At 45.4% G+C, this 16164-nt stretch overlaps 1 protein-coding gene across 1 annotated transcript in view; it reads right to left on the bottom strand.

The window, feature by feature from the left end:
* TLL2 (tolloid like 2) overlaps window positions 1-15159 on the bottom strand; it is a 143705-nt gene extending 128546 nt beyond the window's left edge. Inside the window, exon 1 of the mRNA XM_040362262.1 lies at window positions 14879-15159. Coding sequence (XP_040218196.1) covers window positions 14879-15026 — 148 coding nt within the window. The 5' untranslated portion in view covers window positions 15027-15159. The remainder of the gene's footprint in view (window positions 1-14878) is intronic.
* Between the last annotated feature and the right edge of the window lie 1005 nt (window positions 15160-16164).

Here is a 16164-nt window from a genome sequence, read left to right as displayed (position 1 = left end):
GGGTACAGTGTAGCATGACCGCGCAATTGTCATTCAAAGTGCAACAGCACTGAAAGCTAAAAATTGGTCTGGGCGGGAAGGTGTATAAGTGCCCTGTATGGAAGTGGTTAAAATTCGTTTAGACACACACACACACACACACTTTAGGGCTGAAATATTTGATTATGAAAATAGTTGTCAACTATTTTTATAAGCGATTAGTTGGCCTGCATACAAAATGCATTATTTGTTTACATATCAGGAAATACAGTGCAGCACACATACAGCTCAGTAAACCATCCAAACATGTCAGTAATGCCTGAGAACTTGAGAATGTGAGAGGAGCAATGCCTTGTGGGACATGAAGTCCTGGGCAGGAGAGGGAAGCAAGCAATTCTAATAAGGTAGAAGTTATTTGGAATGAATCGGTTCCTCGTTTGGAATGCGCCACCCTGTGGCTTCATGCCCATCTTGGGTTAGCTCGCCCCAACTTCACTATTGGGCTGCAATGCTGGTGACAGTTCAGTGGTGGTTTATGGGTTCCAGGACTAATGCAGCAACACGTTTTGAGGCGGTACGTTCATGCTCCTTGGCTGACCTTTGTACGTTTGCTTACAGAGGCATCTGGTCCAATATGAGCTACGCGGAGGGTTTAGGTGGCCGCTAGGCAGCGATTTGTACATCATAACCAATGGTCTCCGGCTAAACCACTGTGGGGGGGGGGGGGGGTTTACTTCTGTGAGGTCACTTCTAAAGTGGAATTCTTTCATATGAGAATGTGGGATGGGGGGGGGGGGGGGTTGGAGTAACCTCTTCACTTTCGACATTACTAGCATATGTAGCTTTAGGTAAATACAAAACGTCATCTAGATAAGTAAGGCCCTTTTCACACGGGGCAGTGGAGGTGCGGTAGCGGTATAGCGCCGCTAAAAATAGCGGCGCTATACCGTCGGAATTGCCGCGGGATTCGGACGCTAGCGGTGCAGTATTAACCGCCACTAGCAGCCGAAAAAGGGTCAATACCGCCCGCAATGCGCCTCTGCAGAGGCGGTTTCCCATTGTTTTAAATGGGAAGGAGCGGTATACACATCGCTCCAAAGATGCTGCTTGCAGGAGATTTTTCTCTCCTGCCAGCGCATCGCCTCAGTGTGAAAGCCCTCGGGCTTTCACATTGAGAATGCTAGGCAGGAGTTTTTCCAGGCGGTATTTAGGCACTATGCCGCCTGAAAAACTCCTCAGTGAGAAAGGGCCTTAGCAAACATGAAAGTTGTTTCAGTATAGGACTACACAAGTATCAAAAAGGCAACTTTGCAACAAAATAACCAAAAAGTGTACTTTTGGTCAGACAGCAAAATTCTATTAATAATTTGTACAAAGTAAAGCACAAAAAAGACTTGGTAAATATTAGAAGTGTACCGGGGAAGGGTGAGAGATCAGAGCTCAGATAGGCATGGTTTTAAAAATCTGTCAATACTTGCTAAACCTTTAAAATGCAGGGATAGCTTTACTTTAAGAAATAAATCAGCAGATAGTTTACCAATTTAAAAGAATTATGGCCATACTTGTGGGTTACAGAAGTACACTTAGACCCTTTCACACTCGCTTTTGGGCTACAAATAGCACCTGAAAAAAACATCTCCCCTGCAGCCACAGGTGAGCCAGAGAGTGCTTTCACACCGGGGTGCAATTGCAGGACATTAGAAAAAAATCCTGCAAGCATCAGATGAAACAGCTGTGGTAATTACCAAGGCAGCGAAATTACCTATGCAAAATAATGGAAAGCCTGAAAACATGACCCGTTGGGGTGCCTTGAGGACTGGAGTTGAGAAACACTGACCTAGAGTCAGCTATCAGGGCAGAGACGCGACAGGCTCTGGAATGATCCCGACAGTCTAGTCAGGATCTACCTGGTCAACAACTGGCACTAAGCTTGTTACCCAAAAAAGAAGCAGGAACTACTTTTGGGTGACAAAAGCGCATAGGGCTACCCTATTGAAGTGAATAGGCTGTCCTATGTGTGACACATGCAAGCATGGCAAATTGCAGTTTCAGAATCACAAGCGAGAATGCTCGTTCCAGCAACACAAGATCCAAGAGCCTTACATGATTTTCATAAAGAGCAGCCACAGCCGAGTACAAAAGCCTGTACCCTGCCAGCAAGCTGCAGAGAAGGACCCTTGCTCTGTGTGAAAGCAATGGCCTGATAAGTCCCGACACTCCCTCTGCAACAAATAAAGCTCATGGTCCCCAAGAACCCTTTCACACTGGGGCGCTTTGCAGGCACAAAAATATGAAACCCTGCAAAGCGCCCTGAAACCGCAGCTCCATTCTCTCCAGTGTGAAAGCCGGAGGGATTTCGCACTGGAGCGGTGTGCTGGCAGGGCGTCAGAAAAAGTCCTGCCTGCAGCTTCTTTGGGGCAGTGAGCTCATCGCTCCTAAAGTGCCCCTGCCCATTGAAATCAATGGGCAGCGGTGCTTTGTGGGCAGTTTTAACCCTTTTTCGGCTGCTAGCGGGGGATTAAAAGCACCCCGATATCAGCCGAAAAGCGCTGCTAAAAATAGCTGTGTTTTACCGCCGATGCCTGGGCAGCTCAGTGTGAAAGGGCTCCAACAAAAGTTTTATCTCGGACTTTAGTGAGAAAAAGGGTCAGACCACTGTGGACAAAGCCTAGAAGTCTTTGCAGCATGCTGGAAAGGGACAGGCTTTGGCTCTTATATTTCACGCAAAATCGCTATACGTCGGTACTTTGATGCTAAATACAGTTATTGCAGCAACTAGCTTGCATGCGTTTCTCTATAAAAAAGTAAAAGTTGTCTCTACAGTGGATTCGCAGAGAGATCACTTTTATCTCCTTTGGTATGCCTTAGGGCTCTTTCACATGGGCGGACCGCCTGCCAGTTTTTTAGGCAGACCTGAACGGGCGCTCCGTGCTCCTCTACGAAGCCACGGATGTCAGCTGTGACATGCCCACTGACATCCAACCCGCCAAAGTGTGACGGAGGAAAAACCTACTTTTCCATCCGTCTGGCGGATCGGGTGAAAACAGACAGATGGTCCGTGTTCATCGATCCCCCCATAGGGTGGGGACCGCCCTGTCATCCGCCGGCTCAGCGTGATCAACAGAGCGAAAGGGGCCATAGGTAGTATGTAGGGCTGCACGATTCTGGTCAAAATGAGAATCACGATTCTTTTGCTTAGACAAAAGATCACGATTCTCTCACGATTCTCAAAAATGTAATGCCAGAACCCCCCCCCCCCCCCCCCCCAAAAAAAAATAATAAATAAACCTGTGATTTATCTGAAAATATGAATATATAAAAAAAGAGACCAGTGATATGTCTATAATGTTAAAGATCATATAACTCCTATGAAAAAAGCAGAATAAAACTTTGATTCTGATTTTTTCATAGGAGTTATATGATCTTTAACATTATACACATATCACTGGTCTCTTTTTTTATAGATCAGAAGCAGTACTGCAAGCAACCATTGGGTGGCGCATGCATACACACAGTTGTACAGAACTGTGAGAAGGTTTAATACATCAGAAGCAGTACCGCCGGCAACCACTGGGTGGCGCATGGATACACACTACAGTTGTGAGAGAAGCTCAGGCATCAATCCAGCGGCGCAGGCTGCTGACGTCGGTTTTGATGTCGGCGGCATTTGCGTTCCACACTGGTTACGTGGACGGCGGTGACATGTAGGAGAATCGTCGGTCATTCTGAGGGGAGATCGCGGAGGAGGAGAATCGAAATCGCGATTCTCTCCGCGATTAATCGTGCAGGTCTAGTAGTAATATATATATACATACATACATACATACATACATACATACATACACACACACACACACACACAGGGGTTGACAAATTTGCTTGGAATCCAGGAGCCAGCTAAAAAAGTTAGGAGCCAGAAAACTCGCCCCATCCCGACGAGATTGCGTGCAGAAGCGAACACATACGTGAGCAGCGCCCGCATATGTAAACGGTGTTCAAACCACACATGTTAGGTATCGCCGCGATTGGTAGAGCGAGAGCAATAATTCTAGCCCTAGACCTCCTCTAACTCAAAACATGCAACCTGTAGAATTTTTTAAACGTCGCCTATGGAGATTTTAAAGGGTAAAAGTTTGTCGCCATTCCACGAGCGGACGCAATTTTGAAGCGTGACATGTTGGGTATCAATTTACTCGGCGTAACATTATCTTTCATAATATTAAAAAAAAAAAAAAAAAAAAAAAATGGGGATAACTTTACTGTGGTCTTATTTTTTAATTAAAAAAAAGTGTAATTTTTTCCCAAAAAAGTGCGCTTGTAAGACCGCTGCGCAAATACGGCATGACAGAATGGATCGCAATTTTATTCTCTAGGGTGTTAGGATAAAAAAATATATATAATGTTTGGGGGTTCTAATTAGAGGGAAGAAGATGGCAGTGAAAAATTACATTAGAATTGCTGTTTAACTTGTAATGCTTAACTTGTAATACCAACGGCCACCACCAGATAGTGCCAGCTTACACATCTGGTGGTAATAACTTGTAATACCAACGGCTCACCGCCAGCTCACAAAAAAAAAAAAAGTAAGTATGCTGGATGGGATGGTACATAGATGTGTGGTGTGTTTTTTTTTTTTTTTTTTTTTATAAAATAACACACCACACATCTATGTACCATCCCATCCAGAATACTTGCGTCAGCTACAGTATGCTGTTTTTTTTTTTTTTTTTCTCCCCTCGCTGTACTTACTATTTAATCGTTCATTTTCTTTTTATCCTCCCGCGGGGGAATAGGCGTTCCTATGAAGAGGCGTAGATGATTGACGTGCGGCTAAGGCACGTCACGCATTCCGAAAATAGCCGGACTAGGACTCGGATCTTCACGGCGCCTGCGCACAGACAAGGAGCTGACTGCGCAGGCGCCGTATAGAGTCCTAGTTCGGGTATTTTCGGAATCATCTAGGCCTCTTCATAGTAACGCCTATTCCCCGCGGGAGGATGAAAAGAAAATGAACGATTAAACGGTAAGTACAGCGGGGGAAAAAAAAAAAACACAACACCGCATACTGTAGCTGACGCAAGTATGCTGGATGGGATGGTAGATAATTGTTTTAGGGTGAACCTCCGCTTTAAATTGATGTGGATACCCGAATGTTTGAAAAACTACCATGGAGCACTTGTGGAGGGGCCAGACCATCTCGGAAATATCCTCCTCGTTCTCAATGTAATCCAAAAGATCGGGCATCTCGGCAAGGGGGACAACGGATTTGGATTGTATTCTATTACAACGCCTTTTACCCCTGCATGGGTGGGGCTCTCTGGTGAGTACAGAAAAGTCACCCAATTTGTGTTGCACCGAACCACTTTATAGACTGTCACCTTAGAGCTAGCACGTCACTTATTTTGGAGTTTTCTGAATATGGACTTTTAGTTCATGTACTGTTGATGAATTTAAGCACATTTTGAATTATTAAATGTCCATATAAAAAAACATGTGCTATTTCATATAATGTTGATGCATTTTGTTAAGGTTTTATACAGATACGTATTTTTTTCTTTGTTTTGCTTGCACATGCCACTTTCATACGATTATTTGCACTTTATAGAGCCGTTTATCTCAGCATCAGCTAATCATATGTTATCATCACTTACACATGGTTATATTGGTTCATTGTATAATTTTCACCACATGAATAGGGGTCAACCCATCTGTGTATTACTGTTGAACAGCGCCACTTTCCATAATAATAATAGAAATTTGTCGCCAATGGAGATTAAGTGCCAGCTTGTCACCATTCCACGAAGAGCAGCCGCAATTTTGAAGTGTGACATGTTGGGTATCAATTTACTCAGCACAAGAGATATATATATATATATATATATATATATATATATATATATATATATATATATATATATATATCCCCTGAGCCAAGTGAATGTGAAAAGAGTCAAAAAAAAAAAAAAAAAACCCACACACACACACCACACATTGTCCTTGGTAATCATTCATTTTCCCCGCTTTGCTACAGACTCCACCTCAGCTCCCGTACCGTGTCGCAGTCAGATTTAAAGCAGGTGGTGAGGCGGCAACATACAAGTGAAACTCGAAAAATTAGAATATTGTGCAAAAGTCAATTTCCCCAATGCAACTAAAAGGTGAAACTAAATATATGAGAGAGACTCATTACATGCAAAGCAAGATAGTTCAAGCTGTGATTTGTCATAATTGTGATGATTATGGCTTACAGCTCATGAAAACCCCAAATCCACAATCTCAGAAAATGTGAATATTATATGATTCTACATAGAATAATAGCAGACCTCTGAAAAGTACAAGCATGTATATGTACCCGTGTAAACACGGCTTCCCCGTTCTTCACTGTGGCGGTGTCATCGATCGTGTGATCCCTTTTATAGGGATCCACAATCAATGACATCACACCTACAGCCACACCCTCCTACAGTTGTAAACACACACACACACACACACACACTAGGTGACACAACCCCTTCAGCGCCCCCTAGTGGTTAACTCCCAAACTGCAACTGTCATTTCCACAGTAAACAATGCATTTTAAATGCATTTTTTGCTGTGAAAATGACAATAGTCCCAAAAATGTGTCAAAATTGTCCGCCATAATGTCACAGTCACGGGAAAAAAAAAATTATTAAAATTGCAATAAAAAACTGTCCCCCGTTTTGTAAACGCTATAAATTTTGCGCAAACTAACCGATAAATGCTTATTGCGATTTTTTTCACCAAAAATAGGTAGAAGAATACACATTGGCCTAAACTGAGGAAAAAAAAAAAGTTTATATATTTTTGGGGGATATTTATTACAGCAAAAAGTAGAATATTGAATTTTTTTCAAAATTGACACTCTATTTTTGTTTATAGCGCAAAAAATAAAAACCGCAGAGGTAATCAAATACCACCAAAAGAAAGCTCTATTTGTGGGGGGGAAAAAAAGCCAATTTTGTTTGGGAGCCACGTCACACAACCACGCAATTGTCTGTTAAAGCGACGCAGTCCCGAATCGCAAAACCTGGCCTGGTCCTTTAGCTGCATTTTGGTCCGGGTCTTAAGTGGTTAACCTTTTCACAATATTCAAATTTTCTGAGATTGTGGATTTGGGGTTTTTATGAGCTGTAAGCCATAATCACCACAATTATGACAAATCACGGCCTGAACTATATTGCTTTGCATGTAATGAGTCAATCTCATATATATTAGTTTCACCTTTTAAGTTGCATTAGCAAAATAAATGAACTTTTGCACAATAGTCAAATTTTTCGAGTTTCACCTGTATCACCTCTTAACCATGTGTCTAACACTCAGATCGCTGTTCAGAGGGGCAGCAGGGCCGAGTGACCGAGCCCTTGGTTGCATTCGGCAGCAGCACCCCAAGGCCCCTTTCACAGTTGTACAACTTGTCATGTGACTTTGCAGTCCCAAATCGTGGGACAAGTCGTTTCCCATGATTTCCAATGAAAACCCATTCATATTAGTATGACTTCAAAGTAGTCCCTGCACTACTTTGGTCAGACTTTGATGCAAATTCAGATTCAGACCTCAAGTCTCCATGAAATCGCAGCCAAAAAAAAAAATAAAAAAAATTGCGCAACTTTGAAGTGGTGGTAGTGTGAAAAGGGCCTTATGGTTTGTTTACATGTAAAGTTGGAGGGTGGTAAAACCCTTTGTGAGGCTGCATTCACACCTGAGCGTAGCGTTTTGCGGCGTTTTTTACCGCGACAAAACGCAGCGTTTTTTACAGGTCTAGGGTCACCAATGTAAAACGCCCAAATTCGAGCGACAAAAAAGGGTCCAGAACGTGTTTGGACTTCAGGCGTTCAGCGTCAGGCGTTTTGTAGTGGAGATGTGAACCATATCCATAGAGAATAATGTATTTGTAAACCCCCCCCCCCCCCCCTCTATCGTTTTGGGGCGTCGCAATTCAGGCGACAAAACGCTCAGGTGTGAATGCAGCCTTAGAGTTGCAGCTTTACGCAACCCAATCCCCACCCCCTTTAGCTGCTGAGGAGGCAGCCGAAAGATGTATACATACTGCAGCAGGTGGGTACTATGCTGCCGCCTGCCAATGGGGTCACTCTGCAAGTGCATGCTTCTGCAGGGTCCAAAGAGTTAAAGCAGGTGGTCAGAAAGAAACAATGTTGTCTGCTTTAACCCCTTGTTTGCACAAGGTTGCAGGGAACTTGCAGAGCGGCCTCATTCACTTGAATGGGCCATGCTTGGCAGGTGCGACATTCAATCATGACATGGCGTATAACTCCTGCTGTGACATGTGTAAAACCTTGGCCACTGCAGCTAAAGGGGGGGGCCTAAAAACCATGTCTTAACTATGGGGTTTTACCAGCCCCCAAACTGCAATTGTAAATGAACCCTCCACGAGGTTGATTTCACACCAACGTGCTGCAGTTTACTTGCACCATGGGTGCAGCACAGTGCATCTGCAATGTCATTGGGTTAGCTGCGCTTTGCCATAGACTTCTATTAGATCCGTGCACCAAACCCTCAGGAGATAACAGAAGTCTATGGCCAAGCACAGTAAAGCTGCAGGTACACTGCACTGCACCCGTGGTGTGGGTAAACTGCAGCACATTGCGAAAGCAGCCCTATACTATTATGCCCAGTGTATTGCTTCACACTGACCTGAAGATCTTCCCTGCTACTGGCACCACTCTGGAGACCGGCGCTAGCCAGAATAAGATGTGGAGTGCAGTTGGCATCACTCCACATGGGACAGAAGGCAGCACTACAGAGGAGACATATGCTTGCGCGGCTCTCCCTACTACAGCTCCAACTTTACAAGTAGTCCCTCTGCATTGCACTCTGGGATGGCAGGTCAGTAAGCCCAGACCACGATCTACCAGTCACCTGCCCGCGATCTACAGGTTGCTGACCCCTGTTGTAGATCGTTCCTGGAGTTCAATATTAACAAAGTCCAGGTTGTGAATCAGGTATTCGAATTGGGAGCCAGTTCCTGGCTACTGCAATGCACTTGTAATTAGCCTTACTGAAAAAGCAAATGGAATATGGTTGCCCCCCTTCCTACCAAGTAGAAAATGGAATTCCATTTACAAAACATTTGCATCACTAGTTCTTACTATTCCAAAGTCAAATCCTGCACTCCGTTGCCTCACATGCTCCCGAGAACTTATTTGAAAGGCAGCGTTCAGTGCAGAACACCACAATGATTTCACCACGGTCCCTCCAGCATCTGTCAGGAACACGCTGCAAATGTGATTAATAGAAGTCTGTGCAAAGGATGCCAGCGAGGATCACAAGGTCCATTACTAGAATCAGGGAAGGACTGTCTCTGTCAGCCTAAAAGTTGCATAAGCAGCAATTTAACAATCAAGCTCTCATTTGGGACAAGAGATTAATCACCCATAGGGTGCCATGGGGGTCACACGTCTTTGTCACGATTTATGAAGCATGTTGGAGGATAAAATAAAACAGACACACCTTAGAGAAAAAACAAAAACAAAACTAAAGCAGTTAATTATTTACAGATTAGGGCCATTTATCTTTTGTCAGTTTATTCCAATTAGCACTCAGGCTGTGTTTACCATCCATTATGAGCAAGTATGCACAGAAACATTGTATAGTCCCCCCACATGCAGGTGGGCAGACCTCGTATACTAGTTAGATTGCCATTTCAGAGGGCAGGTTGGCTTTAAAGCTGAATGCCAGGCACACACACAATATATTCCTCAAGAAACAGTAAATGCACCAAGGCCATCTATACATGGTTCAACTCATGAACCATTAATAGGCAGGCTGAATGTACCAAATTGAGCAATCAACTTGGGTACAACCAGCCTGCTGGACTATGGCAATAATTGCCATCAATAATCACTGCCTTCTCCTGGCGGGGCAGGCATCATATGGCGTCTGCCCTTTCTACCTACTCCTGGACTCCCATTCACTGCAGTGTGAGTTTTCATACTGGGGCGGTGCGCTTGCGGGACATTACCAAAAGTCCTGCAAGCAGCATCTTTGGGGCAAGTTAAGAGTGCTGTTTAGTACTCCCAAAGTGCTGCTAAACCCCTTTTTGTGGGTTTAAAACCACCCCGCTAGTGGGCAAAAAGGCACCACTAAAACAAGCGGCACTTTAGCGCTAATGGCAGGCGCTGTCAAAAGTCCGCCAGGAAAACCCGAGAACCTGTACACACGGCCGGCATTTTGCTCGCAGGTTTCCTGTCAGGAAAACTGCTATGGAGCATACACACAGCTGGTTTTCGCGACCAAAGCTCTCATGGCAGATTTCCTGTCGGGAAAGCCGGCCGTGTGTATGCTCCATAGCAGTTTTCCTGACAGGAAACCTGAGAGCAAAATTAACTCCCCCCCCCCCCCCCCCCCCCCCCCCCATTTTGCTCGCAGGTTTCCTGTCAGGAAAACTGCTATGGAGCATACACACGGCTGGTTTTCCAGACCAAAAGCAAATCGGGAAAACCGATCGCGTGTGCGAGGCATAAGAGGTCTTATAGAGAAACAGTGCTATCACCCTAGACTGCTCTCAGGGCTTGGACTACAAACTCCCTCTTTTATCATCTCTAGGGCATGGAGGGTGGTGCTTTGTTTATGGAAGAGATAGCTAAGAAAGGTGACAACTAGGGTGAATATATAAAAAAAAAAAAAAAAAAAAAAAAAAAAAAAGTTAGCCCATTTTTTGTAGAATATTTTTGTACACTGCAAGAATTGTAAGATAATTATGAAAAAATAATATTCTAATTTTGGCCAGAGTTGTGCAGCTCTAGTATCCACGCAGGGCTCAGCCTTCCCACATGTCCATAAACCTACAGGATTTCATGCAGAATGTGCAAGGCAGCAACGTAACCTATTCAAAATGAATGCACCACAATGCAGCTTCTCCCCCCAACGCAACACAAAGATGCTTCACATCTGTTCATTAAAAATGCATGCAAGGTGTTGGGCATTGCCTAGATGAGTTGGGGTGCCATGCAATAACAATGGGCACACAAGACAAGACTTGGTATTGTATGTTACAGTAAACCAATTCACACGGACAGCAGAGGGTGGTAAAAATAGGTGGTTGATCCACATTTACAACCCCTGATCACCTACCTACAAGAAAACCTGAAGGGCACTCAGGTCTGCTCAAATTTCTGCAGCTAGACTGTCTTAATGAATTTTCTTGTATGTATGCACATCTGTATGAAAACTTGTTTAACCACTTAAGCCCCGGACCAATATGCAGCCTAAAGACCCAAGGGGTTTTTACAGTTCGGGACTGCGTCGCTTTAACAGACAATTGCGCGGTCGTGCGACGTGGCTCCCAAACAAAATTGGCGTCCTTTTTTCCCCACAAATAGAGCTTTCTTTTGGTGGTATTTGATCACATCTGCGGTTTTTAGTTTTTGCGCTATAAACAAAAATAGAGCAACAATTTTGAAAAAAAAGCAATATTTTTTACTTTTTGCTGTAATAAATATCCCCCAAAAACATATATAAAAACATTTTTTTTCCTCAGTTTAGGCCGATACGTATTCTTCTACCTATTTTTAGTAAAAAAAAATCGCAATAAGCGTTTATCGATTGGTTTGCGCAAAATTTATAGTGTTTACAAAATAGGGGATAGTTTTATTGCATTTTTATTTTTTTTTATTTTTTTACTACTAATGGCGGCGATCAGCAATTTTTTTCGTGACTGCGACATTATGGCGGACACTTCGGACAATTTTGACACATTTTTGGGACCATTGTCATTTTCACAGCAAAAAATGCATTTAAATTGCATTCTTTATTGTGAAAATGACAGTTGCAGTTTGGGAGTTAACCACAGGCGGCGCTGTAGGAGTTAGGGATCACTGTGTATGTGTTTACAACTGTTTGGGGGTGTGGCTGTAGGAATGACGTCATCGATCGTGTCTTCCCTATAAAGGGAATGACGCGATCGATGCGCCGCCATAGTGAAGGACGGGGAAGCCGTGTTTACACACGGCTCTCCTCGTTCTTCAGCTCCGGGGAGCGATCGCGACGGAGCGGCTATAAACAAATAGCCGCGCCGTGGTCCCGGATCGCTCCCCGAGCGGACCCGACCTCCGCATGTAGCGGGGGGGGTCCCGATCGGACCCCCCACCCGCTAATAGGGGAGGACGTACCCATACGCCCATGTGCCTGTACGTGCCATATTGTGGACGTATATGTACATGGGCTGGTCCTTAAGTGGTTAAAGGGGTTGTAAAAGGTACCATTTGTTTCCCCTAAATAGCTTCCTTTACCTTAGTGCAGTCCTCCTTCACTTACCTCATCCTTCCATTTTGCTTTTAAATGTCCTTATTTCTTCTGAGAAATCCTCACTTCCTGTTCTGTCTGTAACTACACGCAGTAATGCGAGGCTTTCTCCCTGGTGTGGAGTGTTGTGCTCGCCCCCTCCCTTCGGCTACAGGAGAGTCAGGATGCTCTCTACGTTGCAGATAGAGAAAGGAGCTGTGTGTTAGTGGGCGTCCTGACTCTCCTGTAGTCCAAGGGAGGGGGCGAGCATGACACTCCACACCAGGGAGAAAGCCTTGCATTACGGTGTGTAGTTACAGACAGAAGAACATGAAGTGAGGATTTCTCAGAATACATAAGGACATTTAAAAGCAAAAATGGAAGGATGAGGTAAGTGAAGGACTGCACTAAGGTAAAGTAAGCTATTTAGCCACTTCCAGACCGCCGCATGTATATGTACGTCGACAGAATGGCACATTGGCGTACCTGTACGTCCCTGCCTAGACGTGGGTTCGATCGGGACCCCCCCCCCCCGCGCGCTACATGCGGAGGTCGGATTCCTGCGGGGAGCGATCCGAGACGACGGCGCGGCTATTCGTTTATAGCCGCCCCATCGCGATTGCTCCCCGGAGCTGAAGAACGGGGAGAGCCGTATGTAAACACGGCTTCACTGTGGCGGCGCATCGATCGAGTGATCCCTTTTATAGGGAGACTCGATCGATGACGTCAGTCCTACAGCCACACCCCCCCTACAGTTGTAAACACACACTAGGTGAACCCTAACTCCTACAGCGCCCCCTGTGGTTAACTCCCAAACTGCAACTGTCATTTTCACAATAAACAATGCAATTTAAATGCATTTTTTGCTGTGAAAATGACAATGGTCCCAAAAATGTGTCAAAATTGTCCGAAGTGTCCGCCATAATGTCGCAGTCATGGAAAAAAAAAAAAAAAAAAAAAAAAAATCACTGATCGCCGCCATTAGTAGTAAAAAATAATAAAAACTATCCCCTATTTTGTAAACGCTATAAATTTTGCGCAAACCAATCGATAAAGGCTTATTGCGATTTTTTTTTTTTACAAAAATAGGCAGAACAATACGTATCGGCCTAAACTGAGGAAAAAAAAAAATTTTATATATGTTTTTGGGGGATATTTATTATAGCAAAAAGTATTTTTTTCAAAATTGTCGCTCTATTTTTGTTTATAGCGCAACAAATAAAAACCGCAGAGGTGATCAAATACCACCAAAAGAAAGCTCTATTTGTGGGGAAAAAAGGACGCCAATTTTGATTGGGAGCCACGTCGCACGACCGCGCAATTGTCTGTTAAAGCGACGCAGTGCCGAATTGTAAAAACCCCTTGGGTCATTTAGCAGCATATTGGTCCGGTCCTTAAGTGGTTAGGGGGGGGGGGGGGGGGGGGGAAGTTTCCCAATGCAGCAACTTTAATTTGCTGTGTAACATGGAGCAGGCCACATGTAATTGAAGTCTTAGGTCTACACCACAACCCTATGGACAAATGTTTGGCACAGTATTTTAATGCAGAAACCCAACTGGGATAAAAGATAATAATAAAGCGTAAAAGTATTGCGATTGAGGGCTCATTCACACCAGTGAGCGGAATGCACAACTGCTGGGCGATGTAGTGCTGATCTCAGGTACAGTTCTAGTCATCTCAGGATCACATGCAGGGATCGCCATCAGAGCGCACCACAGCCAAAGGGGTTCATTTACTAAGACCGGAGAGTGCAAAAATCTGGTGAAACCAATCAGCTTCCAGGTTTTATCAACGCTTCATTGAACAAGCTTAAGTTAGAAGCCGATTGGTTACCATGCACAGCTGCGCCAGATATTGCTAAATCAAGCCTAAGTCAAGTGCTTTTTTAGATCTACCTGAACTGTCCAAATACAGAGGGCCAGGCCTTTACAGATACTAGAGCAATTTCCGCTCAGTGTGCAGAGCTTGACAGGTAGTACTGGCTGTCACACATGCACCGCTAGTACTGGCAGTCACACATGCGCCGCTAGCACTGGCAGTCACACATGCGCCGCTAGCACTGGCAGTCACACATGCGCCGCTAGCACTGGCAGTCACACATGCGCCGCTAGCACTGGCAGTCACACATGCGCCGCTAGCACTGGCAGTCACACATGCGCCGCTAGCACTGGCAGTCACACATGCGCCGCTAGCACTGGCAGTCACACATGCGCCGCTAGCACTGGCAGTCACACATGCGCCACTAGTACCGGCTGTCACACATGCGCCGCACCTGCATGCAATGTGCCAATGTTGCAGGAAGGTGGTGCAGCATCACCAGGCAGTGAGCTGTCAAACACCCTCTGAAAAGCAATGCAAAACAGTTCACTCTTCAGAGGGCCCCACACTCCACTGCAAGTGTGAAAGAGCCCACCATACAATCTTCTTTAGATCTACCAAGTCCAACAACCTTGCCATCTGATTGGACAGCACCCAATCCAAATAAAGTATATGTTTTCAACCAATGATTGGCCAGCTCAGGTAAAGTTTGGAATAAATGTAGAGAGTTTAATGTCCGATCTCAGCACACACGTTACAATGAGATTGCAGGGTGACATCTCTGCCCATGCGAGTGTGATCGCACAGAAGTTGCACCTACCGGCCTTGCAGGGGTCCTTGTAGTTGGGCTCCTCTGCGCTCTCCTCCATTAGGTACTCAAAGCCGAAGCCGGCCGTGTGCCCCATCGCCAGGGGGATGTGCCATAGGAAGAGGAGCCCCGCAGATGTCAGTGCCCGCACACTGCTCATCGCTGCCCAGCAAACTTCTTCTCCGCTTCTCCGGTGTACAGGTGCCCCGACTCTCCGGGCTCGGTGTGTGTGTGCTGGGGGATGGAGGAGCGGGCTGTGTATATGGGGGTGCGGGGATGGGGGCGGGGTCCCGGGATTATTACTGAAGGGTTCGTTAGCGTGCGCTCAGCGCTCAGTCTGGCCCTGGGCGGGGCCTGGAATGCTTTGTCCAATCAGCTGATGGCCGGCGATCGGGGCTTGTCCCTGTCCAGGGATCATCTCTACTATGGACTGGATCCCTCCACACGTTCTGTGACCGGCGTCTTCCCAGCACGGAGCATCCATCCCTTCATAGAACTTTCCCAGTGCTGATCCTTAGAGATCAGTGTGAGGAATCTCATTGCCACCTGTGTGCTGCACCCCAATGTACTAATCATAATGCCTGCTACACACAATCACATTATCGCACCGATGATCGGCCGTTTTTGCATGTAATCTATTGAAAACGAAGAGGTTACTGGAGTTCAGAAGTAGTGTAGTGTATTGTATTGTCGGACGAAAACTGTAGTGATTAAAGGAAAATCGTATGATGTGGTATGGAACCAGAAAAGTTTTGTCCCTTCCGATAATATCACAATTGTCATGATCGGCTCTCGAAAAGCACGGTACTAACAATCAGATTATCGTACGATCGCTTGGAAAGCAACATCAAATGCTGCCACTGTGCCCATCAAATGCTGCTACTGTGCCCTCCAAACGCTGCCACTGTGCCCTCAAATGCAGCCACTGTACCAAATGCTGCCACTGTGCTCATCAAACACAGCCACTGTGCTCATCAAATGCTGCCACTGTGCCCTCAAAAGCAGCCGTTGTGCCATCAAATGCTGCCACTGTGCCATCAAACACAGCCACTGTGCCATCAAACCTTGCCACTGTGCCATCAAATGCAGCCACTGTGCCCATCAAACACTGCCACTGTGCCATAAAATGCAGCCACTGTGCCATCAAATGCTACAACTGTGCCCATCAAACACTGCCACTGTGCCATCAAATGCAGCTGCTGTGCCATCAAATGCTGCAACTGTGTCATCAAACGTTGCCACTGTGCAATGCATGAATCTATCTATTGGTGAGAGAGGGGGTAGCTGGAGAGAGGGGG

Source organism: Rana temporaria, chromosome 8, assembly GCF_905171775.1.
Source record: "Rana temporaria chromosome 8, aRanTem1.1, whole genome shotgun sequence".
Taxonomy (NCBI): domain Eukaryota; kingdom Metazoa; phylum Chordata; class Amphibia; order Anura; family Ranidae; genus Rana; species Rana temporaria.
This window is presented reverse-complemented; position numbering and strand designations above follow the sequence as displayed.